The sequence below is a fragment of the Blennius ocellaris genome (assembly GCF_963422515.1).
Source record: "Blennius ocellaris genome assembly, chromosome: 12".
Lineage (NCBI taxonomy): Eukaryota > Metazoa > Chordata > Actinopteri > Blenniiformes > Blenniidae > Blennius > Blennius ocellaris.
In genome coordinates, this window is record NC_137661.1 from 20,193,018 (window position 1) to 20,219,336 (window position 26,319).

At 45.7% G+C, this 26,319-nt stretch overlaps 1 protein-coding gene across 1 annotated transcript; it reads left to right on the forward strand.

Annotated features, from left to right (window-relative positions):
* The first annotated feature begins 1,706 nt into the window (after positions 1 to 1,706).
* On the forward strand, positions 1,707 to 25,554 carry prrc2c (proline-rich coiled-coil 2C). The gene is made up of 34 exons (XM_080506473.1): positions 1,707 to 2,060; positions 6,400 to 6,569; positions 7,342 to 7,513; positions 8,225 to 8,334; positions 8,783 to 8,908; positions 8,997 to 9,295; positions 9,384 to 9,463; positions 9,787 to 9,923; positions 10,036 to 10,123; positions 10,918 to 11,104; positions 11,217 to 11,922; positions 12,027 to 12,199; positions 12,763 to 13,018; positions 13,112 to 13,322; positions 13,414 to 15,864; positions 16,667 to 16,830; positions 16,934 to 17,088; positions 17,471 to 17,897; positions 18,000 to 18,085; positions 18,169 to 18,363; positions 18,468 to 18,725; positions 19,512 to 19,604; positions 19,716 to 19,817; positions 19,910 to 20,081; positions 20,174 to 20,386; positions 20,744 to 20,865; positions 20,953 to 21,107; positions 21,864 to 22,095; positions 22,227 to 22,337; positions 22,419 to 22,613; positions 22,698 to 22,798; positions 23,028 to 23,154; positions 23,260 to 23,502; positions 23,601 to 25,554. The coding sequence occupies exons 2-34, from the start codon at positions 6,455 to 6,457 to the stop codon at positions 23,859 to 23,861; spliced, it is 8,523 nt and encodes a 2,840-aa protein (XP_080362599.1). The 5' UTR covers positions 1,707 to 2,060; positions 6,400 to 6,454; the 3' UTR covers positions 23,862 to 25,554.
* Positions 25,555 to 26,319: the final 765 nt, after the last annotated feature.

Below are 26,319 nucleotides of genomic sequence, written 5' to 3' on the forward strand. Positions count from 1 at the left end.
GAGACATTGTCCATGATGGATCTCAGCTGAGCTAAAATCTTCATCTCGCCCACCTCCTCATATGTCACCAGGGTTATCCCCAGGACAGAGCTGTCCTTCTTGACCAGACTGTTTCACCTGCTCCAGTCTCTTTGTATCCCAGAGAAGCATCAACAGACCACTGCATAGAAGATAACAGATGTTAACACAGTGTCATAAAATGTCCTGAGCATACCTGGATGATGTTAAATGCACTGGGGGAAAAAAACAAAACAAAAACATGACCTCAGACACAGGAGGAACATGAAAACTTTCTTTTGAGAGGTTTTCCTCACTATGAAAAGAGTGTTCACCACCTCACATAATGTCAATTCAGCAAGTACATTGTCTGGACTACTTTATATGGTGACAATTTTTAAGAGGTACATAACAATTATTGAGGGTATATTTAAATATAGAACTTTTGAATTTAGGGAGAAAAAAAAAACACTACACCATCTTTGGCACACAGATTTTGCAGTTCCTACACATCTACCTCGCTTGACTATAAAGTATGTCCAATACGGCCACCTGGTGGTGGCTTGGCTTCAGTACTTGCCTGGAATTGATCTTGCGAAAGACTACAAGTACATGCAAATATATATATATATTTCTACAATTTTCTATTTGGTTTGGCTCCATAATTTAATGATGATTCTTTTTTTCGAACACGTGAGCTCAAATCATTAAACTAAGTGTTGTTTCTTCGTAACACATTGATTTGATTTCAGCAAAACGTGCATAATTTCGTATATACCTACTAATGGAACCACTGCATATTGCGAAGTGCATACAGAGACGAAATCAATAGATATCATCCCCAAATCGGCAGCCAATACTGGGATTAACATAGAACATAGACAACGAATAATAAATCAGCAAGAGCTGGAAAAGCGTGTCATGTCATTATTTTTGATTTCACTGACTTACATGCAGGTGACACTTGCAAAAGAGAATTAAACAAAGTGAACTACAGACTGGCTCCAAATTAGCCGCCGCCCACGAGCTACCGGTAGACCCCGGAACGAGATCAAGCCACGCGTGACACGGTAACACTTGGGTTGCCAGGTTAAAACACAGCGCGGTATGAATGTCATTCATGGGATGTCAAAGTATTTCCATCTGTGTGCTGGGATTATGTTCATTTGTGTTGGCAAATAAAGCTCATTTATTCAAAGAGCCCTGCGAATATAATATAGTACGTAGATTGCTCGAATTAGAATGCATCATTAAACGAGGATTCGATGTGGATACTATCCATGTAATTGCTGACAGATTTTGTTACACTCATTGGTCAAAAAGATGTGTGAATGTTATAAAACTCCGAAGACACCCCGTTCTTGATCCATTTATGAATTTTGAATAGTTAAAAAGTCTATCTGAGGCACATGTGGACTCTCAAAGCAAGACCACACTATTTAAACTGACTTCATAGCCTCTAAATAAGCTTTTGAGTCTGACAATTTATAATGTACATTTCATGAACTGTTTTAGTTTCGTTTTTTCTAAATAGCAACATAGAATCTGCCTTATCAGATTTGTTGAACACTTTGTTCAAGGGTTACACCCCCGACCGAGCCAATTGATTGTACCTGCACAGAGATTTGAACGGAGGATGCGAGAGCGTACATCTGGCAACCCCAGTGTGCCATATTTAATTGTGAGACAGGCCGCGGCGCGAGCGGGGCCTCACTCCACTGAAAAACGGTCTGGAACGGGATAACGGGCGGGGAGAGACACGGAGCCACCGGACCATCGAGAACCGGTTCCCCGAAATCGACGACTCCACGGACGCGCGGCGCGAAGCGGCCGAGACGACCCGAGGCGTGACGCCGTGCATGTGGAAGTGCAGTTCCTCGGCAGCCAGCGAGTGGAGCGGTTAGCCGTCGTTAGCCAGACTGGGTTAGCAGGCTAGCTCGCTTTTGTAATCCGCCGGCCAGACGCACGTCCGTGCACCGCGAAACCAGGCCGACCCCGGACTTCCACTTCCAGTGAGGCCGGACTCCACCCGGAGAGGACCGAGCAGGCACCGGCGCTGGCAGGTGGGTCCGCTCGTCTCGACGCGTGGGGAGCGAGAAGTTTCGACCGGCTGCCGAGGTGTTTCGCGTTCACGCCGCCTTAGCTCGGTTAGCACACTTTGGCCACTGACGGGCTGGAAGTGGAGGCGATGGCGACTAAACGAAACTGTTCCACGATGCACGCCGGCGGCCTGCTCTCTCCCCGCGCCACGCTCCCCGGTGTGCATCTCACGCGGGCTTTATTGGCGACAATGCGGCGATGACAGACGCCTGGGTAACTTTTGCGGGACTGGAGCGATATTTGAGACCGGTCTGGTTGAGTTCGTGGCGGAGGCGGCCTCGACTCTGGCTGCCGGTATGAGCCACCCAGCCCACTACGAGTTTGATTCACAGGGAAGGATGGCTTGCAGACCCGTCAATGGCAGTGCTCTAACAACCCACCTAAAACAGCAGAAAGTTTTAGGTTGTTTTTTTTTACTCTTTTACTTTTCACTCTTCGCGATCAGCTGCGTTTAGACGAGCATAGTGGTCTAATTTGTTGCCGTGATAATCAACCTTCACAACAAAATGTGGTCCTGAAAAAAACATTTTCACTGTCTGGATATGGACATTGGGGTTAAGTGGGGATCTATATATCCTACATAAACACCAAAAAAGTCTTGTATTATACCCAAGGGTGGGTGTGAGGGGGTGACTTTTCTGTCAGTGCATGTAAAATTAGGGCTCTCATCAAATTGGTGTCACAAAGGCGAATATGATTTCCCATTGATTCCAGTGATACCACTTGATGGGTAGGTTCTACTGTAGATGGCCTCAGCATTCGAGGGGAGTGTCCTTTGAATGGTGCAACTGTGATTTGTACCTGTGAGCAGACAAGAAATCTGTTTCAAGGAAAGTCGGCTTTAACATATGGACATTTTGTATTGAAAGCTCCAACCTTGGCAGGCGAGCATCCCCTACATGTTATAACTGTCATCCTTAACTTGTGCGTAAACAGAAATAGCACTACCCCATTAATCGTAATGACCCAGCACTAAACTACCATGATTTCATACATCTTTTACTCCCTGTTTTTTGTACAATTTATGTTCAGTTTTAATCAGAAATGAGCAGCGACAAAGACCGTGCACACAAATTCTAATCAAAGTGAAGATTAGGCACTAAATGTGCTATATTGAAGCAATGGTGGCCTTAAGGTTAGGGAAGTGGGTTTGGATTGATTGGAAGCTTGCCGGTTTGAATCCCACAGTGGACATATCACCACCATGTGTCCCTGAGCAAAACCCTTGATCCTCATGGATGGGTGTGCAGAAAGAGGAATAGAACAAGACGAATGAAGTATGGTTAGTTTTAGTTTCATCTATACACTCAATGGGAACTAATGTGTCTAATTCAGTGGTCTCCAACCTCGGTCCTCGAGAGCCCCTGTCCTGCATGTTTTAGCTCGCTTTTGTAGTTGGCTTTCAAATTCATCTTACTGTTGAGTTTGAGTCTGTTTAATCCATGTCAGTCGTCCCTCCTTTTCAAATGTTTGTCTATCAAAGGCAAGCAATTGTGATCCGCAAGCTCTGCTTTGCCAATCTTGACAGAAAACCTTTTTTAATTTCTGCATTTAGTGTAAAATGGTCCTAAACCTTGCATTATTTTACTCCATAATGCTGCAGGACGAGCTACTACTGTATTTCCCACCAGCTGCGGGACACTATTGCACGTGCACAACTTGGTGCCGAGAAGGTACAGATGACAGATGCTTCATTATGTTGCAAAAGAGGACTTGCAAGCAATAGTTGACTTTCACATTTGTCAGTCGCTATCTTCATTGTTGGCTTTATCAACTAATCATTGCAGCCCTTAAGATCCATTCAAGTATCTCAACACAAGCAGACTGACACAGTCATGTTTGCTCTTGTCCTGGATAAATACTCCTTTTTTTTCTTTGCGCTGTGAAAAAGAAATTGGAGCTTGCTTTGACTATATTGGTTCACAGGGTCCTGATGGAGGTTAGGCTTCACCGACTGAAGTTTAGTAGCACTGTCACTGATTGTGTGATGGATATTTCTTGTAAAGTCTTGATCATTCTAATGAAAAACACTTGATGAGAGGAGTCTGCTCTGCCCCCTCCACTTGCACCTTGCTAAATATGCCCACTGGTTGTGAATCAGCTCTTCTCCAGGTGACTGTGGCCCCAGGCCACAGTCACCAGTGCTCTTAAGACTGAACATGCCAACATTTGTGGTCTGTGTCTATGAAGTAGGGCTGTTGTGTTTTGGAATTCACTCACCATGACCTTGCCTTTTTTACTATTTTTTGAACATGTCTTACTTTTCATCTTCCATAGCGTTTTCAACGTTTATAGATTCCCTGTGTGCAAGCATTATTTCCATCTCCATTTGAAACTTTGAAATGGCAGATTACCCTCAAGTTTCGATAAGACCTAAAATAAATTGTCAGTTACCAGAAAAATGTTGTTTCTACCCACTGGCTGTACAGCATCCATGCCCCATGAGGCAACGATGCTGCGCTGACACCTGAAATCCCACCTGTTATGTACCCAAGTTTGGCAGCTGCTGCTAATGTGTTTTTTTTTTTTCAACTTCAGCTATGGATTTTTTTCACTCTGAATATGCAACAGCACGGATCTGCATTGAACTAATCTGGGACCGCATATGTTGGTGGGGCCAGTAGAACGGCACAATGTGTTTGTGTTTTGTCACATTTTCTCACCCTGGAGGTGGCTTTGTTCTACTGACGGATGGAAGATAGTCATACATTCATTTGTTATTTAAACTATTATATAGAAAAAGTATGTCCATCTGCCTTTGTGATTTAAAGAAAAAAAACAAACATTCATACATACATACATGGCAAGTTGTTCGGAAAACGGTTGTTCTGTTGTAAGTGCTCCAATGCCAAATTGCAGATGGACCGTCAATGAACTCATCAGAGCTGTCAACTTCCTTTAACACACACACACACACACACACACACACACACACACACACACACACACACACACACACACACACACACACACACACACACACACACACACACACACACACACACACACACACGATCACAGGCACTGTTACACTGCTCCTTCGTTAATAATAAATGACCTCTGTGTGACTTAGGAAAGACACTGCAGTCCTGAACGTGCCGCCTATCTTATCATTGTTACTGCTCTCTAATTCATTTTATGGCTTTCGGTTTTCTTTTTACTCATTCAACCACATTTGGTTTTGTCCAGTTTATCCAGTACTCTGTTAATTCTACCGCTCACCCTGCTTTCTGAGGTCACTGTTGTACTACGGTTGGAAGTTGAAAATTTGTTGGCAAATGGCCTCATCTTGATCAGAATTGTGCTCTTCGATGGTTTCATACAGGGATGATATATCAACAACTGAAGTGATTTCCTGCATTTTTTCCCCCGCATGTTTCAAGATTCTGTGTTCAACCTATAAAGCTCATTAAGATATTTCTAAGAGTAAAATAAAACCTACTCTGCTGGTATTTGACAAACATCAACATGACTAAGGTCATGTTGATGTTTGTCATTTTTGAAATTAAAGAGCAAATTCATATTTATCTGACTTGATGTTTTCATGAATGGTAGATGTTAGGCATTAGAAGTCAAAGAAAATTGAGGATGCCGACGTAAAGAAAACATTTGCTGTCCCCATGGCAACCAGATGTTTTTGTGAGAGTGTGGAGGGCCCTGAAACCTGCATCTGGAGCCACAGTGTCGGCATTGCTAGTACTGTTTATTTAAAGATGTTGTTTACACTATTTGCAATATTACTGATGGCTGTTCTTTTTAATGTTTTTTGACTTGAAGCTTTATGTTTCATTAATGGCTGAGCAACATAGATGAAAAAGGTTGTGTGGGGTGGAGGAGCAGGGACAAAGCAGTGTCTCCCACAAACGCATGTGGACTTGACGGTAGTTTCAGTGAAATTTGATGGTAGTAGCAAAGATTGGTGTTGTTGGTGCCAGTGTAACACAGATATTTAGCATGCACGGTGAAAAGCATTCAGTAGTTTTGAAATGCCTTCATATACTGAAGATTGAAGTTTTCTTGGAAAAGGGAAAAGAAGCACTTGCATCACAATTTTGCAGTTAAAAAATCTAAATCCAGTCAATCTAGACATAAGAGGTTTAAACAGTAATGCTCACCACGACTTCACTGCAGAGGCCTTCACATCTTTTTCCCCCCAGATGCAGTGAGTAGAAAAACAATCTATGAACACCAGCTGTGGTTTGTTGGCTATATCGAAGAGAACTAGCATATCTGTTATAGTTTTGTATGAAAAGCCAATAAGCTCTGCCGCTTTTGTGACGTACTTGTGTTTCCCTCTTGCAGGAGGCTGGTTCTGGGGGCAAGGCCAAAGGACCAGACTCGATGAGTTTCCAGCGAAATGTCCGAGAAGTCAGGGCAGAGCACCAAGGCAAAGGATGGCAAAACAAAGTATGCGACCCTTAGCCTTTTCAACACCTACAAGGGCAAATCTCTGGAAACCCAAAAAACTGCAGGTAAGTCCCCACTGCTTCAAGCTCAACGGAAAATAATTGGAACAATTGACATTTTCTCATCCACTCTTCCATCTCTTCAGGCCAATCTCAATGTGGCAGTTTACACCTGCAGCATCACAGTCAATCCCAACACTCAATTTACCTGGAAGGGGCAGGTGTAAAAGAATAATAGAGGGGTTATAATGGGATAACGACAAAGGAGCGATATAGTGGGGCTGCGCAAATATTGGTGAAACATGCAATATGTGACCATGAGTATTTTAATGGCTTGCAGAAAATAAACACTGAAGCGTAGGTTGATTTATATTTGTGCTTTGGGATTTGTACTTAAAAATAACAACTCTTTCTCTTCTTATACCCAGTTTTAACCAGATGCCACTGCACCACATTTCTTTTTATCACTTGTGCATCTGAAGTTGAAATTAGCATTTCACAAGTGGAGCAGCAACTCGGTAGTACAGAAGGGCTACATCTCTTTTGTAAAATGTGTTACAAAACATGGATGCACAATGTATAAATACAAAATTGATTCCAGTTTGGTCAGACATTTGAACATTAAGAATTTTATCATAATGGCAGTAAATCTACAAAAGATCGTGCAGCCAATGTAAATATAAGTATATGCAATATAAGTGATGTGGACAGAAATGACGTGACAGCTGGATATCGTCAACATAGGTCAAACAATAAGTAGACCCTCGCCATACACGGATCCTCTACTTGAATGCAACAATAATGATGCTCTCTCACGTGGAAAATGTTTCCTCCTCAGTTGCTGCCAGACATGGGCTCCAGAGTTTGGGCAAGGTTGCCGTTAGCCGGCGGATGCCCCCACCGGCAAACCTGCCCAGCTTGAAAGCAGAGAACAAGGGAAACGACCCTAACGTCAATATCGTCCCCAAAGACGGTAGTGGATGGGCATCCCGGCCTGAGGCAGAAGAGGGGTGAGTCAGACTTTATTAGTTTGCATGTCTATACTGTCATGGAATGTGAGCTGATCTGATCTAAGTCGCAAGTATACCTGTAGAAGGAACATGATGGGTTGGGGCTGCTTTGCTACTCCGACCTTGGACAGCCTGTTTGACGTTATTGCTGCCAAAGTTGGTTTAATCTGTTGGTGTGTCCAAGAGTACACACTTTTATTTTTCCAGGAGCAATGTGAACATTTATTGTATATGTTAAAGGTATGAAGTATTATTTTGGTTTGTGTGAAGTGATGTCAAGAGCTTTGGTTTGTCTATACTTCCTAATTGGTTGGAAATCAGATCACACTTGATGGGCAGTTAAACATTTGATTTCAAATGTGTTTTCTTGCTACTGTTGTATAAATCCATCATACTTTTCATTTCTTTCCCCATTAAGAGTGTATTTTTAACACTGTAGAATTTCTGGAAATTTATAATGAGGACCTCTAAAAATATATTTATTTCCATACATTACTAAAACATAGAGGCATACAGGACTGATGGCTTTGGATGAGCACTGAAATGACTTGCTTGTATGTTTTAGTTGAGTATTACAAACCTTTTCTTTTTAGAACTTTGACAATCTGGGAGTTTAAAGTGAAAGAGAACAGAGTTTTGTCTTTTAAAATGGGCATTGCTGATAATATTTTGCCTTTTCTTCTCTCTTTTTTTTTTTTTTTGGTCCCACAGTCAGCAGGAGGCACCGCCACCTCAGACCAAACCAGCAGCGCTTCCGCCCCAAGAGCTTCCAATCGGGGGCAGTCGCTCCTGGGCAAACAGCAAGCCGACACAGCTCGATGGTGAATACTTCAATCATTTGCTCCCCTGGCCTTACAGCTTCTCATACATCCGAGATGATGTCCACCATCAACCCAGAGTTATTGCTATATTTGTGGGAGGCTGTAAACGCTATCTAATGTGTCCCCAAACTGTGTTCAAAGAAATATACAATGTTTAATAGTTTACACTTCTGAACTTCAATAAATCTAAACAGCCGGGTCAGTGGTTTAATGTCTAGAGCATTTTAAAGTGTACTAACAGGTCAATAGTGAAATCTTGTTTTTGTTATTGGACACAAACTACGTGTGCTGTTGAGATTTTCAACGCTAAATGAACGTGGAGAATGTGGTTTGGAATGGCTACAGGACTCCATTCGAGGATCAGACCCCTTCTCTGCGTCTCTTTTATATTTTTAGTCAACCTTTTCCATGCACTTCTAAGTTGTTTTGGTGTTTCTATTATTTTTAGGGACTCCGCGTGTGAGCAGCCATTTTCACCAGGAGTTTCCCAGCTTGCAGGCTGCTGGTGAGGTCGAGAAAGAAGATGGTCAAGAGGAGGAGCCTTATGGACCAGGCCCCAGCCTTAGACCTCAAAGTATGGTCAAACTCGTGCACATAGTCGCGATTCCTCGTTTGCTTTTCCATTTGCCCATTTGGCAATCAAATGTGTCTGTGCTTATTAGATGTTGGCAGTTGGCGTGAGGGTGGGGGCAGGAATTTGAACACTGCACCCAGCCCCCTGGACATGGACAGTAGGCCTCAGGAGGATGGAAACACTGCCTTGGGTACTGCTACGCCACCTGGGGAAGCTGAAGAACCTGGCCGAAATGTAACCACTGATGGCCAGAGGGAGAAGAGGGATGGCAGGGAGAGGTCGCTCCCCTCTGGTCCTCCTCAACCTAAAGTTAATGGGGGGCAGCAACCTCCCACCGGGGTGTCACCCCACTTCGACCCTGCTTTCAGGAGCATGATGCCACCCTATGTGAGTCATAGATTTATACTCTGGACTAATTTAAAGAAGTAAATGTCTCAATGTTTTCATTAATGATTGCATCCATTTTTTTTTCTAGATGTTCCATGCCTATCCTCAATTGGCTTTTGCGCCTGGGCAAGGGAACTTCAGATACCCAGTGCCACAAGAAGGAGCAAAGTGAGTTAAACGATAAAACTGGATATGAAAGCTAAATTGAAAGGCTCTTCTATGATTTTTATGCAATCTTGGTTCCTAACCTCTGTATTTTAGATCAAACTAGCAGCATTTTGTCAGTATTTCTTATTTTGGAAGCTGATCTACAGAAGTACTAGTTTTTTTCCTTATGAAATAAGCGCAGTGTGTCTGAGGAAACCCGATGGCAAAAGATTATCAATTAAGGAATATTGTTTTTTGAATGGGTGTATAAATGTAGTGCATGCACTCTATAGATTCATTTAAGGTCCGTGATAAACATTTTTTCTTTTCTGTTTTGTGTTCAGGGGTCCTCGTTTATCTCGACCCCCGCAGGCACCCCCCCAATCCTGGCACCAAGACCCAGACAGACCGTCGATCGTCAGCGCAAATGAACTTAAGGAGCTGGATAACTTGGACACTGATACTGATGAGGGCTGGGCAGGTCAGGGGCTTTAGTATACCGATGACTTTAACTAACTGAGCAAGGATATGGACGTTAATAAGCTTTTATGGTTGGTTAGCTTCTTGTTAATGTTTCGTGTTCTGCTATTCAGGAGCTCAAATGGAGGTGGATTACACTGAGAAACTAAACTTCAGTGACGATGAAGAGAACCACGCTGCTAAAGAAAAGGGAGAAAACTGGTGAGCTGATGGTTTCAGTGTATGTTTAACTTGTGTGTTGGACCTTGCCAGGGATTTTCTGTCTCCCATATTTTTTTCTCAAATTATGTTCAACATTTCTTGCCAAGTGATAATCACTGCAACTTCCAGATCCCAAAAACTTCTAAAAAATGAAATTGAGTTTTTTGAGACTCCCCAAAAATTCAGCAGTGCAACTATCCACCCTCAGACAAGATTTGTAACATATACATTATTATTGAATTACTATACACATTCTACAGCCATAATCTAAATAAGTTCCGAGTTTTGCTCAACTCAAGAAGGGCTGGCATCAATTTTCTCAGTGTAAAAGATGATCTTTCTCGATCAGTTTCTGTTTACAACTGAGTGCAGTATTTCTAACAGCCAAGTCAGAGATGATTATCTTTATGTGAATTATATAGCAAATGTAGGTCCTTACAGGTTGGATTGAATAATATGAATAGAGGTGTTGCTTCTTGCTGTGTAGTAAATATACCATCCAGGTCTCTGCAGTGTACTGTATTCGATAGTATCATAAAATGCCATATTCACTGGAGATGGAAAAATGCCTGTTGGTATTAAATGGAAAAACAAAAAAACATCCACACCCTGAAATGACACTGACTTCCAAGTCTACTGCAGAAGTATAATTAGCATCTATGATTTCAAAACATATACCAAGAAGGAAGAGTAGGCGTTTTGGGTGCACATTGAAGGAGGTTCTCATGGTGAGATTAGTAGTTGAAGGAACATTTTGTTGATTTTTTTGTTTTGCTTAACTATGTTCTTTCCAGGGAGTGGATAAGTAAAATGGAACGTATGAGGTCCCGGACATCAGACAGTCAGGAGGCTTGGAAGGAGGGGTCTGAGGACCGTGGGGGAAATAAATCCTCTTGGACAGACGGTGTGGATCCTAGAGCACCATCACCTGGCAGTGTCGGGCAACAGTTTAATAAATCTGCAGCTCCACAAGACTTCCAGGTGAAGTTTGGATGCATGGATGCATTAAACAACATTTCTGTTATTCGGTCGCTTTATAGATTGAAGTGGTTGTCCGTATTAATTTTGTTTATTCATTTTATTCTAACCCCAGGGTGGGAATCGTGTAGTTGGTGGCCCTACAACCCGTGGGGGCAAGCCACAAGCGCCCGGTGCCGATGAGGACTCTGACGCTTGGCGACAAAAGCGAAAGAAGCCCGAAGTGTCTGAAGCTGTGGAGCGAGCGAGACGCAGAAGAGAAGAAGAAGAGCGGAGGATGGAAGAACAACGGCTGGCTGCGTGTGCTGAAAAACTGAAACGACTGAATGAGAAACACCGGCAGGTGAACGAGGGCAAAACACCCACCGCTCCGGCCGCCGTCGACGAGGCTGGAGCCAACCTCGAGGAAGCCCCCTTAATAGCTCCTGCTCCTGTTTCTAGCCCTGCACCTTCAATACCGGTTTCACAGTCACAAGCCCCTGTTATTCAAGATCCTCCATCTGATGGGGTTGATCGTGAGCAAGACAGGATGGAGCAAGAAAAATTGGAGCAGAGTGCTGAGGAAGAGGTTCACGTGCCACGTCAGCCCAGCCCACCTGTCCAGAGACCTGTGGCTGTAGCTGTTGCTGTAGCTGTAGCTGTAGCTGAAGCTGAAGCTGAAGCTGAAGCTGTAGCTGTAGCTGTAGCTGAAGCTGAAGCTCCAGAGACTCCAAGTGAGGGCGAAACCCCCTTGCCTGAGGTCAGTCCTGTGGTCGAGGAAGACCAGACTGATAGAACACCAGTGCATATCCGGGACTATTTTCACATGGAGGACACTAGAGGTGAGAAAAGTTGTGTGCTTTTTTTGCGCATTGGTGTTCTAAATGGCTTTCAGTTATATTAGACTGGCACTATAACATCAATCCTGTGTCTGTACCCCTCCTAGAAGATGAGCCACAACTGCCTCTGCCCCACATGGAAGCTCCCAGTGGTGAGGAAGTCCCTGTTGGGTCCCCGCAGCTGGAAGGAGAGGCAGCAGCTGCAATGCGTCCCTCTCTCATCTCAGGCTATTCCAAACAGTTTCAAAAGTCTTTGCCACCTCGCTTCCTTAGACAACAGGTAAGAGTGTTCACACTTGCACGTTGCGTGCTAAATCTATCACACTGATTTAGCAGTCACAGTAATTAATGGAATTTGGGAATCTTTATAAGGTTCATAGCATACTTTTCTTTTTATGGTATATTGTATATTTTTGCTTCTTTTACCTCTCCTGCTGTAATAATGTCAATTTCCCCATTGTGAGATGAATGAAGTACAATCAAATCTAGTTTCAGTAAAGCGCTGAAGCCTCAGTCTTACACATTTTGTAAATACTTACATCGATTAATTTTTTTTACCAACAATAATCTTCCAAATATTTCCTTTATTATAACCAGTTTTCTGATAGAAATCACATTAAAATCCTACATAGTTTAAAAAAATGGGATTAAACAATCAAGTTTTGACTGCAGACACTATACAGTGTACTATATTATAGGTGTATATACACGTGTGTGTGTGTGTGTGTGTGTGTGTGTGTGTGCCTGTGTGTGTGTGCCTGTGTGTGTGTGCCTGTGTGTGTATATATATATATAATTATTTCTTTTTATTGATCTATTTTCTGTTCTTCATTGGTTCTGTAGGAGCAGATGAAGCAGCAACAATGGCAACAGCAGCAACAGCAGACTGGAGGTTCGGTGTCCCCATCAGGTGGAAGTGTGCCTGCCACCCAACAACAGCAACAACAACATCGATCCATGTATCAACCCATGGGTCCTCACCACCAACACCTGGCCTCAATGGGCTTTGACCCCCGCTGGCTCATGATGCAGTCTTACATGGACCCCCGCATGATGTCAGGTCGTCCCCCCTTGGACATGCCAGCTAACCTTCACCCAGGTAAGAAGATATGCAGGAATTGATTATGTACGGATATATTTTTGAGAATTATCGACGGTAACCTTATAAATGCTGCCGTTTCTAATGCTTCAGGGAGGATGCCTCCAAAGCAAATTGTGCGCAGAGAGCCAGGTGACAACTCCAGCTCAAGCTCCGACTCATTTGACCACTTGACCAGACCAGTCCGTGACCATGGTTTACCTTCAGACTCGCGCATGGTATGGGGATCAGATCCCTACCCACAATCTGAGCCGTTACCCTCTGTAACTCCTCCAAAGGGGCGAGATGAAAACAAGGAGCAAAGGTAAAAGTAACAGAATAACCAAACAAGATCATTAGTCATTATCAGAAGTTAAACTTTACTAACAACATGATTCACAACGCTTCCTTTACAGATTGGACTCTGGTTTGGATATGGACAGGGGTCTTCCCACCATTTACCCCCAGGATCACAGTGCATTGGACTCTCGCAAAACTAATTTCTTCCGGGACCCTCCAGACTCCATATCAGCTTTTACTCAGGGCCCGGAGGATGCACCAGGACCTCTAGAAAGGATCCCTGTGGGTACAACCTTTGATGCTGAGGAGCCAGGCTTGCCAAGTGGAGAGGAGGTTGAAGCTCTTGGTCAAGCCATGCTCCAGAGGAGTGTCTCTCAAGGCTCCAGTCATTCCCTCAAGCTGGATGAGCCGAGGTTTGATGCTCTCCCCCTCAGTACAAAATCACTAGAGCTACAGGACACAAGTGATGATAAACCACAGAACGAGCTCTATTCCCAGGCTGCAGTTACTAGCAACAGGGCTACGCCTCCTGCCGATGGATTACACAAACAGGAGAAGTTGCCTCTGCCAGCTCCAAGCAAGCAGAAATCTGACTTGCGCTGGGGTGGGAGATCAGGGGCCGGACGAAGAGACGGACCAGGGGGAGAGAGACCCATACGCAGGTCTGGGCCGATAAAGAAGCCTGTTCTGAGGGACATGAAAGAAGAACGGGAACAAAGAGAAGAGCGAGAAAGGCGTCGTGAGAGAGGGGAACGAGAAAGAGGCGACAGGTCCAAAAAGGATCAGCCTTCCAAAGCCCCCTTTGTCATTGCTGCTGTGTCTGACATCCCCAGACCTCAGGCAGAGGCAAAGAGAGAAACCACGGAGGAGGTGCCAGTTGTACACCAGAGGGCCAGAGACTCTCAGCCTTCATCTGGAGTTCCCACCTCTTCCTCTCAGGAGGACAAAGTAGACAAACCAACCATCAATGACAAACATCCAGAACCTAAACTGCCCCTCAGGAAAGAATCAACCCTTCCTCCGCGTGCCTACCGACGAGAAGAGAGAGACAGGGAACGGGAGAGGGAGAGGGAGAGGGAGAGGGAGAGGGAAAAAGACATGGACAAGGACAGAGAGCGTGAATGGCCCTCGGACTCAAATTTCAAAGGACGTGGTCGAGGGGAATATTACTCCAGAGGCCGGAGCTATCGGGGCACTTACAGTGGCAGAGGCAGGGGAACTCGTGGTAGAAGTCGGGCAGAGTACCCCTATAGAGAGCCTCGGTCACGCTCTGATTTACCTTCTTGTGGAGGTACTGCAGCCTTTCGCAACAGGGAGGAAAGTGAGACGCGCAGTGAAAGTTCAGACTTTGAAGTTATACCAAAACGCAGAAGGCGCCGCGGTTCAGACACGGACTCCGAAAGTGAAGGTGGGAGGGAGTCAGCCAGTGATACTGGACCCTCTGACCGTGAGCCTAGCACCAAACCTAGCCGTCCACTGCGGAGAGATCTCCCCGGAGAGGGCCGGCCAGGACCCCACAAGCCCGGCTTCGGACCTCCTCATTTGGGGGAAAAGGTTGGACCAAGAGGTGATGACGAAAACCGACCGAAGCCTGGATTCCTTCCGAAAGGTGAACCGTCTCGTCGAGGGAGGGGAGGATTATACAGCAGACGGGGTGGGACAAGGGAGCGTGGTGGTCCTCGGTCCAACCCTCTCAGACGATCATCAGCCAGAGAGTCATCGTCTCAGTGGCCCTCCAAACCCATGGAGACATTCAGACCAGAGGACACCGAATCCACGCAAAGGTATGACAATCCCAGTGAAAGGCGACCACCAAGATCTGATCTCAAGAAATATGGGGAAGGGGGTCCACAGAGTAGTAGAGAAAGGCCTCGTCGATCCAGACCCGCAAGGCCCCCAAGGCAAGATAAACCTCCCCGTTTTAGGCGCTTGAAAGAGCGTGAGGCAGCAGTGTTGGCTAGTGGAGAGACTGCCCCGATCCCCCCTGTTCCTTTACCCTCCGTGCCTGCTGCTGTCCCCAGCTCTGCACCGGCCCCAGTTTCCCTCTCTCCAACCCTGTCCAGAGCTCCAGGAACCCCCTTAACTGTGCCTGCAGAAGTGCCAGCCGCCACACCGGCACCCGACTTGCCCTCTTCTTCAGAAGCGACACTGCCCGAGACCAGCAGTCCTACCATCACAGCAGTCGGCACTAAATCCCCTGACCTGTCAAACCAGAACTCCTCGGATCAAGCCAACGAGGAATGGGAAACGGCCTCTGAAAGCAGCGACTTCAATGAAAGGAGGGAGCGAGAAGAGAGGAAAGGTGCACTAGAGGCTGCTAACGAAGCAGCCACATCATCTGCTCCAGCACCCGCACCTCCTCAGGGCTCTTTGACCCCAAATAAAAGCCCACTTGATGGAGGGATGACTCCAAAACGTGAAGGAGGCCCCGCGGCCAAGAGGAGTTTCTCCAATCAGCGACCTACAGAGAGACAAAACCGCAGAGGCAACAGTGGAGCCAAACCCGGCCGCAGCTACACGGGAGGCAAGGGAGAACGGAGAGGAGGGGCTAAAGCAGGCCGCAAAGGGTGAGTCTGAAACAGTCACTCTTTTGTCTGTTGAGCATTTACTCTGTCTTGCTTCTATTAACATTTTCACAAAGAAGTTGACTCTGTGCTGTAGAATAACACAATAAAGCTCTTGTTAACTTACTATTGACCCTGATTAAGTGATGTACTTAATAACATCAGAGCTCAGTGGTATTTGTGTGATTTGTTGAAAAAAACCATTTTGCTTCACTTGCAAAAAGATATTGATATTGCAATCTGTATTTTTATTTGATTGGAATTTCTTTTCAACTGATATTTTTAATAATTGTTCTAGTTTCATTACATTTACTCATCAAGATAAGCAGTTAAAACAGGCAATTTAATCATTTTTAAATATCACATATTCATAGATTTCACTGTCTGGTTTGCTTACCACATGTCATTTGTTTTGGCAAGAGCAGAGGTCGCCATATTATCTGCAAGCTCATTTTAAAGAAGCCACTTAAAAAGGGTTAATCTACATATAAAAAAGAAAACAATGTACCTTTTTTCATACATGACACGTTCACTCAGACAGAACATCACAAACGAGTTTATCAATCCTTTGATAAACTCATTATTATCTACTTTAAAGAGCTGAACTATGTTAACAATATAAAACACCAGCTCCTTCACACACATCCATACTGTGTACACCTGACGTCACCTGCCCCGAGACATTGCTAGTTTCAAATCGATTGCCAGGAGGTACATGATGTCAGGCGGGCCGACAAACTGATTATAGACACATTTTTGAAATGAAACTACCTGGACTAAGTTTATCTTTCTGTAAATGCAACAGCCCTGGAGCCCAGCAGAACTCTGAGGCTTCGGCACAAGCGGCTGGAGGATCAGCTCAGAGGCCTTCAAAAGATCCGGCGGCACGTCGCAAGGATGACGCCAAACAAGCCGCCAAGAAGCCCAAAGAGAATGCGCTTTCTCAGTTTGATCTCAACAACTATGCCAGTCAGTAGACGTGTTCATTCACTTGTTCTTAAGTATGCTCCAGCTCATGATTTAAAAAAACAAAACAAAAACAAAAAACTACGGTACCTTTTTGTTTCTGTAGGTGTGGTCATTATTGACGATCACCCAGAGGTCACCACCACAGAAGACCCACAGTCCAGTGCTAACGATGACGGCTTTACAGAGGTCGTCTCCCGAAAGCAACAGAAACGCCTCCAGGATGAGGAGAAAAGGAAAAAGGAAGAGCAGACCACTCAGGTAAAGAGGGACATTCTCCACTCTTACTCTCAAGTTTTAAAATGCCTGGATTTATATTGAATGTGGGTGTAGTAATATCAAACATGCAATGAGTGAGTGCTGCTGGGCCTTTTTCTAAAATAGCTTTCGATATCTTGACAGTTATTCAAAACTATGGTGCGTTTTTAACAATACTCAGAAGCTCATGTTACAAATGACACATATGAGTGAGTGGTGGTATTGGCAATGCCGTAATGATGCATGTATGGATTCAAAGCTTAACTTCTCAACTTCTTATAACTTTTGAATTTCTACATATGTAAAAGCTTTTTGCTTTGACAAGTATGCTTACCAAATGATGTCTGCAGCGGCAGGATAACTAATATTGATGCCTCTTCCACAGAATTGGGGTAAAAAAGTTTCTGGCGAAAAAACTAGGGGAGGCGGAGGAAAACTTCCACCAAGATTTGCAAAAAAGTCATCGCAGCAGCAACAACAGCAGCAGCAACAACAACAACAGCAACAACAACAATCATCACCGCAACAACAGGCCTCGCAGCCTCAGCCTTCTGTAGCGCCTGCCCCACAAGCCCAACCGCAGCCCCCCATCCCTGCTGCCCCGCATCCTCACCTTCCCCCCTCCCAGCCTGCTGCATCTCCTCAGACCCTGGAAGGAACAGTGGCTCCTCTGTCCTCCATTCCCCCTGCTACTGTGGACTTCAGCTCAAAGAGCCTCCCCCCTGCACCAGCGCCGACACACAACACTCTGGGTACAGAACTGTGGGAGAACAAGGTAGCAGGCTCCACCGTCCTTCCTGACGTCAAGAAGCGTGAGTGCAAATGTTCATTCTTTTTGGGTTGTTTTTTTTTTTCCCCGACTGGGCCGATGCTGGGAAAACCAAGTCTAAAAATATATAATGCGTCTATTCCAGTAGGTCCTATCAGTCCGCCTCAGCCACCTTCCGTGAGTGCCTGGAACAAACCTCTTACCTCCTTTAGTGGCACTGTCTCCTCTGAGGTAGGTTGAATGTGTCGTTTTCTTGTGAGGCTGTTTCAATGTGTTGCCTCATGATAAACCGTAAAAAAATAATTGTATTCCAGGGCGTGAAGCCCGGAGCAGAGAGCAGCGTCGACTTGGGAATAGAAAGTATTCAGTTTGGAGCTCCATCGTCTGCAGGCAGCACGGACAGCGATGGAGTTCCTGCTTTGTTAGAAACTGGCTCTGAAAACAAACTACCTGCTCCCAAAGAACAGAGACAGAAACAACCTCGAGCTGGCCCAATCAAAACACAGAAGGTAAGAAGTCTGCCGTGCATAATGCTGCTGAATAGCATTGATTAATTTTATTCCAGTAGACATGGGCTCCATTGTGTAAAAAAAACCATATCTATTCTCTTCAGCTCCCTGAGATGGAACCAGTGGAAACCAAGGAGTATAAGCCGGGTCCCATTGGTAAAGAGCGCTCTTTGAAAAACCGCAAGGCCAAAGATGCACGTGGAGGCGAAGGAGAAGGGATGGAGGCGGGAGTACCTGGAGCTGGCGTCAACAGAGCTACAGACTCGAGTCCTCCCACCAGTGACGCCACTGTCCCTGAACTGGGAGGCGACATCGAGGGCATGATCACAGTCCCATCGGCAGAGTACAACAGCAGCTCCAAGGTAGTTCACGCAGCAGTTTCTTGGTGACAAGGCTGCGTACAGTGGTGGAAAAAATGTTTTAGAATTCCTTTAAAAAATGTACACAATCGGGGGTAGTTCGGTCAAGATCTAAAAGCCGCCCGTGTACACTGTGGGTGGAACACTGGACACCAGTTTGATTTCACCACTGCTGCCGGAGCTCTGGTGATGTCATTAGTCAGTTTTCCCTCCACGTGTTGGTCAGGATGTGGTCATTTCTTGTTGAAGACCCCAGGTTTGTCTGTATTTCTGCAGAGTGTATCCATCTGCTAAAGGACTGCATCAGCATGTCTTGGCTGTCTGGCCGCAGCTGTACCCTTTGTGGCTCATAATCTGTATCGTCAGACATGTTTCCTGCGTGAGAGTCCTTGTTTTAGCTGGTTTTTTTTATCTCTAATGCACTTCCAAATGTGCTGACTGTAACTAGACACGAAGCGCTGAAACAGAAATTCTCTTCATAAAAAGCACAGCCTTCATTGGTAGATCACTGGTGCCAACATGACCCAATGCTCAAAAAGTCTTTGTTTTTGTGGAACCAATCAATTTTAAGTTTTTAATGGCTTTTTAAGGATTTGTTTAGTATTCTGGCTGTTACTGTACTAAAATAAACTGCACTTGAAGACTTAATAGTGATTGTTCATGTCAAAACCTTTTTCCATCACTGTATTTTGGGTTTAAAGTTTGACTTGCGATGCAGAAAACCGATATTTAGAGGTTTGAATTCTGAGCTCTGTCAGATGAATGACTATGATTATGTTTTCCATTCAGGAATCTGTCACTGACTACACCACCCCCTCGTCCTCGCTGGCTGACAGTGTGCCCTCAGGAGGAAATAAATTGGAAGACAGCTTGGTGGCCAATGTAAGTGTACTTTATTCATTTCTAGGGGAAATTCCTCAAAGTGCAGTTTCTCCATCCTCGTGGGCCAGGTCTGCCACACGGAACTAAATACTGTCTTTTATTGGGTCGAAGGTGGCGCTACCCCACTCGTTGCCTCTTCCTCGCCGAGAAACCCTGCAGCAAAGCACCAGTCTGAGCACAGTGTCGCCTGCTACCGTTGACCTAACACTAAAGGTACACAGATGAGCGGCACACTTTCATTGACACAGCGAGGAAATTCTCGGAACATTTTTAAACCTCGACATTGTTCGAAATCCTCCCCCCAGATGGAATCGGCTCGCAAAGCGTGGGAAAACTCCCCGAGTCTGGAGAAGAATTCCCCCGTCACGTCCTCCTCGTCGCCCATCACCTCCTGCGCTTCCTCGTACTCGTCCTTCTCTTCAGCCTCGATGCCACAGATCCCCGTAGCGTCTGTCACCCCCAGCACCTCACTGTCAGGTAGTGTGGACTAATTGCCTCTCACGCCGCCACTATAGAGGAATACGCTCTTCACTTCTTGTATTAACCCTTCGATGGTGTCCACACTGCAGGTTCTGGTACCTACACAACTTCCTCCCTCAGCACCAAGACGACCACAGCCTCCGACCCCCCGAACATCTGCAAAGTGAAGCCTCAGCAGCTGCAAGGTGGAGGCCTGTCCGGCAGCGGCAGTAGCAGCAGCTTCTCTCAGCTCGGCTGTGTGCCTCCACTCCTTCCCCAGCAGCAGCAAACCCCACAGGTGTACGTCTCCCAGTCTGCAGCAGGTGAGGGAAACGTCACAGCTACACAAATATATTACTTCTTGTTGTTTTATACAAGTGCATTGAAACTTTAAAAAAAAAATTTTTATATCACTAATTATTTACCACTTTAGTTGCATTAAGTCACACTTGAGACATAAAGACTAAAGTTTCAAACATTTCTGAAATTGTAATTTTGATAAGTAGGCCAACTGGTCGCGGAAAAAAACACAATATTGTGAGATACTGTGTTTCTTTCGAAATCTATATACTCGGTTAAAGATAAAATAAACTTGTCCATCGTATTGTAATTTTTAAAGATGCACCTGTTGTCCGTGATGTATTGCGAATCGGTAATATTTCATGACGTGTATATTTTAGGTTCTGCAGCTCAGATTCCAGCCTTCTACATGGACACGAGTCACCTCTTCAGCACCCCGCACCCTCGTTTGGCTCCTCCCTCGCTCGCCCAGCAGCAAGGTTTCCAGCCAGGCCTCTCTCAGGTGCGTCGGGCCGTCACGGCTCAGAAACGCCTTGTACGTGCGTTTTGATGTTGAAGATTGAGTCGTCTGTATCCTCCCGCCTTACAGCCAACGGCAGTGCAGCAGATTCCCATCCCGATCTACGCTCCGCTGCAGGGCCAGCCTCAGCACCAACACACACACCAGGCCCAGCTCGGACTGAGCACCGGACCTCCAGTGTCGCAGCCGCAGGACCTGTTCAGCTCCTCACTGCAGCCCTACAGGTAGAATACACACACCATTAGTTCTCTGCTCTGAAGATGCAGCTGCAATAGAGCCTCATCAGGGATGTTTGGGAACGTCGCTGTGCTGAAAGTCATCAGTGAGATCGTGGCAGAGCAAATGTTTGAACGGTATTGACTTTTGACGCAATTAATTCAAATTAGAACTAGAATACAGAGGGGATGTTTATTTTTTCCAATCATTCGATATGAATAAACTTCCGTATACTTCGGACTTTTTTAACCAAAACTAAAATGTTTCGAGCCTTTTTTATTGTTAATCTCTTGCTATTTTACTTTTCCTGCACTTTATGAGCAGATTACATTTCTGGAGGATTAAAATTTTATTAGCTTAGCTGTTGTTTTTTTCTTTTTGTTTTAACAAGAATCGATACCTATCGTAGTTAAAAAAAAAAAAAAAAAACATAAAGTAAAAGTCCTGAATCAATTCTGTTTTTGTCGTCTTTGGTTCAATGATTTTCTTATTACAGTTGTAGGTTATTTACATTTATGAAATTATGACACGATAATAGTGTACTTTGGTACAAAAGAAACTCTTATCTAGCTTTGGTCTGCCATTTCCCCCCCCCAAGAAAAGTAATCACTGTTTTGATAACTCCCAGTAGAAAGTGAAATAACCAATCGTTGCTTTGTAATTTTGCCAGATTAAAAAAACAACCTAATCCTTCTATCCTCCGAGGTATTGCCATTACTTTTTTAAAGCTGTATTTTCTCCTGTAATGTGCCACTGGCCTCCAGGTCCCAGCAGGCGTTCATGCAGAGCAGCTTGTCGCAGCCCTCCATGATGCTGTCTGGACCTTCGCTGCACAGCTACGCTGGCGTGCAGGGGCCTGAGCTGGGCAAGCCTCAGTCCAACCTGGCTTACCAGCAGCAGTCGTCCACGCAGCACATCCCCATTCTGTTTGAGCCGCAGCTCAACCAGCCCTCCGGCATGGGAGGCTCACAGCTCATTGACACGCATCTGCTGCAGGTGAGCAGACCACATACACACAGCCGGCTCCGGTTTAGAAAAGCCACAGGCTTTTGTTTGTTTCTTTTCTTCATTTTGTCGTTTGTTTGTTTTGGTGTGCTAATTTTCTCTGACCTGTGTCTTTGTTTCAGGCTCGACAGGGGATGAGTCAGCATTCAAATATGTACTCGGGGCAGGTGCAGCAGCACGGCCAGAGTAGCTACTACAGCAACACTCAGTCGCCCAGTTCTGCAATGCAGCAGGTAGCGTATTGGGCGTTTCACGCCGGAGCCCGTGGCGGCCGGCGGGGGACTTGTCTAAGCCCTGCCGCGTCTCGTCCCCAGGTTACCGTCCCTCTCCCCGGCTCCCAATTGTCCCTGTCAAACTACGGCTCGGGTGGAGGTCAGCCCTTGTTAGCGCTGCCTCCCACTCCGCCTCAAGCGCAGCCCCCCAACATGAGCCGCCAGCCGCCGGTCTCCCAGCCGTACCGAGGCATCATGGGCCCCAGCCACAGCATGATGCAGCCTCCCACCAGCAAGGTGCGGCCCCCGCGCGCACGCAAACAAACGGGCGCCGGCTCCCGTTTGGTCCAGCAGCTCATTTGCTTTTCTCGTGTCTCGCAGATGGACATGGACCTGAAGCTGTTTGGCAGTGGGATGGACGTGAAGCCTGGGACGCCGCCGATCGGCGGCAGGAGTACGACGCCCACCTCCAGCCATTACAGGTAAACGTGTAAATGCTGTGCGGTCAGGCATGCGGGGCTGCAAGCATTTCTTGATGAGATATTGCTTCACAGGCCAAAGTCGGTAGCATCAGAGGTGGGAAACTGTTCTTTAGCTGCCGTCGCCAGTCTAGTCGATAACGAGTGGAACAGCAGCGTTTGGCGATCCTGCAGCGTCGCTCAAGCCACCAAATGCTTACAGCTGGAGTGTTTTCTTGCCCTCTCCTTGCAGGGCAAGCTCAACCTCTCCGAGCAGCCAGTCCAGTAAAATCAACAGCTTACTTTACCAGAAGCAGTTTCAGCCCAGCTCAGCCGGCATGAGGATGACGCAGCATTTCCCCGGCCAGTTCAACCCGCAGGTGAAGTGCAGCGATTTACCCGCAGCCACCAGAGTAGTTTGGTGTGTATGCAAAAAAAAAAAAAAACCCCAATTGCTATAATTTATTTCAATTCTTCTTTCCTAGATTCTGTCTCAGCCCAGCATGGTGTCTCCTCTCGTTCGACCTCCTCATGGTAACTCCTTTGCCGGGGGTGTGCAGCGCTCTGCAATGGGCCCCCCAATGTCAACTAATGTGAGTGGTGGTCTCATGCCTCATCCCCGAGCCCAGCACCCACCACACAGCCAGCACCTTGCTCGAGGGCCCCCCGGCCCGCCCCTTGTACCCAGAGGCACGCAGGCAGCTCTGAAAGCTGAACAGGATCTAAAGGTACGCTTCCTTGTGTCCTCTCGGTGAATCTAAACTTTGATTTTGGGATGGGGGGGGGGAGTGTGGTGACTTAATTTCATTTTCTTTTGGCTCTCCAGGCGAAGCAGCGGGCCGAGGTGCTCCAGTCCACTCACAAGTTCTTCGAGCAGCAGCAGCAGCAGCAGATGAAGGCCCCACAAGTCAGCAAAGCGTCTCGGCTCGACCAAGTGGGGAAGCCGCTGCTCGACACTCCCGCCCCGAACCACCAGGCGGGGCAGATTCCGTCGGCGGATCCCGACAAAACCCCCGCATCGGCGGCCAAGCCCATACGGACTGGCCCCATCAAGCCGCAGGCCATCAAACCAGAGGAGGGCAAGTAAACGAGCTCCTGACCCTCTCAGGCGATGGAACAAACAAACGGATGGAAGAGGAAGAGAGAATCTTGCCCCGTTCACTCAGCCACCACCTCATATCAACACTGGAGGACAGCGTGGGGAGAAGGAAATATTGGCTGGTGATCCAGATGGTAGTGGTCCTTCCTCTGCTCTCCTCCCGTGTTGTCCCCCTCACGGGGGCGCTTGAGTTGGATTCTTCCGTCATGTTTAGATGCCGATTAAAATTGCTGCACAAGTTGTTCCATAGAAATCTACTTTTGGAGGTAGATTAAAAAAAAGGGGAGTTTAAGAGAGAAAATAGAGATTTGCTGCTGAGTTTGCCATTTTCTTTTTTCTTTTTTTATATAGCTCTCTCAGTTCCTGTTCATTTCCCAATTAGGATCGCACATATTCTAGGAGAAGCCTGCGTTGTTAAAGCAAAGAAATGAACCAGGTTTGTTTTTTGTAGTCAAAACAATCTTAGTCGTCATTTAGTGAAACACACTTTTTGTTGTCCAATCTCCTGTCATAACTAATCTAGAGATTTGTGCACACGTGTGCACACTCAACGGTTTTTTTTTCCCCACCGGGTTGCTGCACGGAGACCTCGGGATCTGAAATCCGGTTGTTTTGTTTCGTTTTTGTTTGTTCCACCAGAATGGAAATGTGAAAAAGTTGCAGCATTGATTTTAAGTTCTTGATTCGTCTGCCTGTGAGCCCTCGCTCCTGCCTTTTGCTCTCATCTCTTTGCCTGACAATTAGACGCGTTGAGGTGCGTGTCTGGTGTGCGTCTGGTGTGTGTGTGCGTGCGCGCGCTCGTGGCGTCAACATGGTGGGGAGGGTGGGACGTGAAGCTGGACTCTCCCATACATTCAGCCAAAGGTTAAAGCGAGAGAAGATGTCGCAACATTGTAGACGACACAGATGATGTATGATCACTACTTCAAGCTGTATCGGACCGTCTCTCACACACACACACACACACACACACACACACACACACACACACACACGCATGCACGCACGCACCTTTCGCTCCTCACACGCCCATCCTTGCTGTCACACAAAACACACACACTTGTCACTATAAAGCACCCAGACCTGCTGCTATCAATGGATTTCAGTGCCCTTAGCTAATGGATCTATCGGGGTTGGGCTGCTTCTCGAGGAATTGACGTGAATCGATGGTTGAAATGGGAGAAGAAAAAAAAAAAGTTGAGCACGTCGACCTCCGCAGCAAGGAGCAGCAGCAGCGCAGGGAACAAAGAAGAAGAAGAAGAAGAAAAAAAAAAGTCAAATGAGAAGCCTCAAGTTCTGATGTTAGGGCAGAAGGACACTTGTTTTTGTCGTTACCAATGAGAGCAATCAATGCTGTTTTGTCTGCCTCACCTCCGCTGGCTGTCTCACCCCACAGTGCTCTCATCATGGAGTTCTGCTGACGAGGATCCTTCTGAATTGTATAGTAGTATGCACCCTGAGGCGGTGAGGGGCTCCTCCTCACATCGACCCTGCTATGGAGAAAGGATGATCAGGGGGGCCGTAATGACGTTTTTTTTTGTTTGTTTTTTTTCTTTTCTTTTCTTTTTTTTTTTTTGTTGTACTTGTACAGGGGTTTCATCGCTGTATTAAAATATGTACGGTCTTATTTACATTCACTTGGTTTGGTTACAGAAACTAATAAAAAATAATATACTGTTGAGATGCTTTCCAGTGTTTTCGGCTCAATTTTTCATTTATTATGCTTCACTTATGACCACTAGGGGTCACTGCAGCACAGGCAACTTGAGTTTTGGCTTCTTTCATGAGAAACTGTAAATAAACATCCCAAGTCCCTCCTTACAGAAAACAATATGCGATTCTAGATTTTGTGTTGTAAAAACAAGTTAATTTAAGTTTTAATAAGTGTCATGTCAAACAATTAAATTTTTCCACAGAAGTTAAAAATGCTTTCAGCCCATATTGTATCCATTACTTCTGAAGCCAAATTCTATTCTAATGCTCCTGGTAGGCCCTCGTTTGCTTTTTGGTGGATTCATCTTTCTTCTTTAGCTCTTCCTTTCTTCTCATGCTGGTTACTTTGCAAGCTTACATTTGGATTTGCTGCAGAGGGAATGTTCATGTTCAACATGGTCATGGTCTCAAAGGTTTTAAATTTGTGTTGTGATATCGATTTACTGCTGACTCATTTATACCTAAGACAAAACATTAAATTCAAGAGGTCTTCGCAATCCCAAGTTAATCTTCGAGATTATTACTGCTGTGAAGAACAAGATGTTTAACGTGCTGGAGGAAAACGATTTTTGTCTGTAGATCATGGCAGTAATTGACAGATATTTTAGAACGTAAAAAAACTAAGGGAGGTACGTCATCCCCCCCCCCCCCCCCAGAAATTACTACTTTCCGCCAGCATATGAAAGATTCTGCAGCAGAAGATTTGGAAAATCTATATTTTTTTAAAAAGGTT

Bases quoted from the DNA above. Each gene is read 5' to 3' on its own strand.
- prrc2c (XM_080506473.1), top strand. From the start codon at position 6,455: ATGTCCGAGAAGTCAGGGCAGAGCACCAAGGCAAAGGATGGCAAAACA. The intron at 12,200-12,762 runs GTAAGAGTGTTC...TTGGTTCTGTAG, and splicing joins CTCGCTTCCTTAGACAACAG to GAGCAGATGAAGCAGCAACA. The intron at 22,799-23,027 runs GTAAACGTGTAA...CTCTCCTTGCAG, and splicing joins CCCACCTCCAGCCATTACAG to GGCAAGCTCAACCTCTCCGA.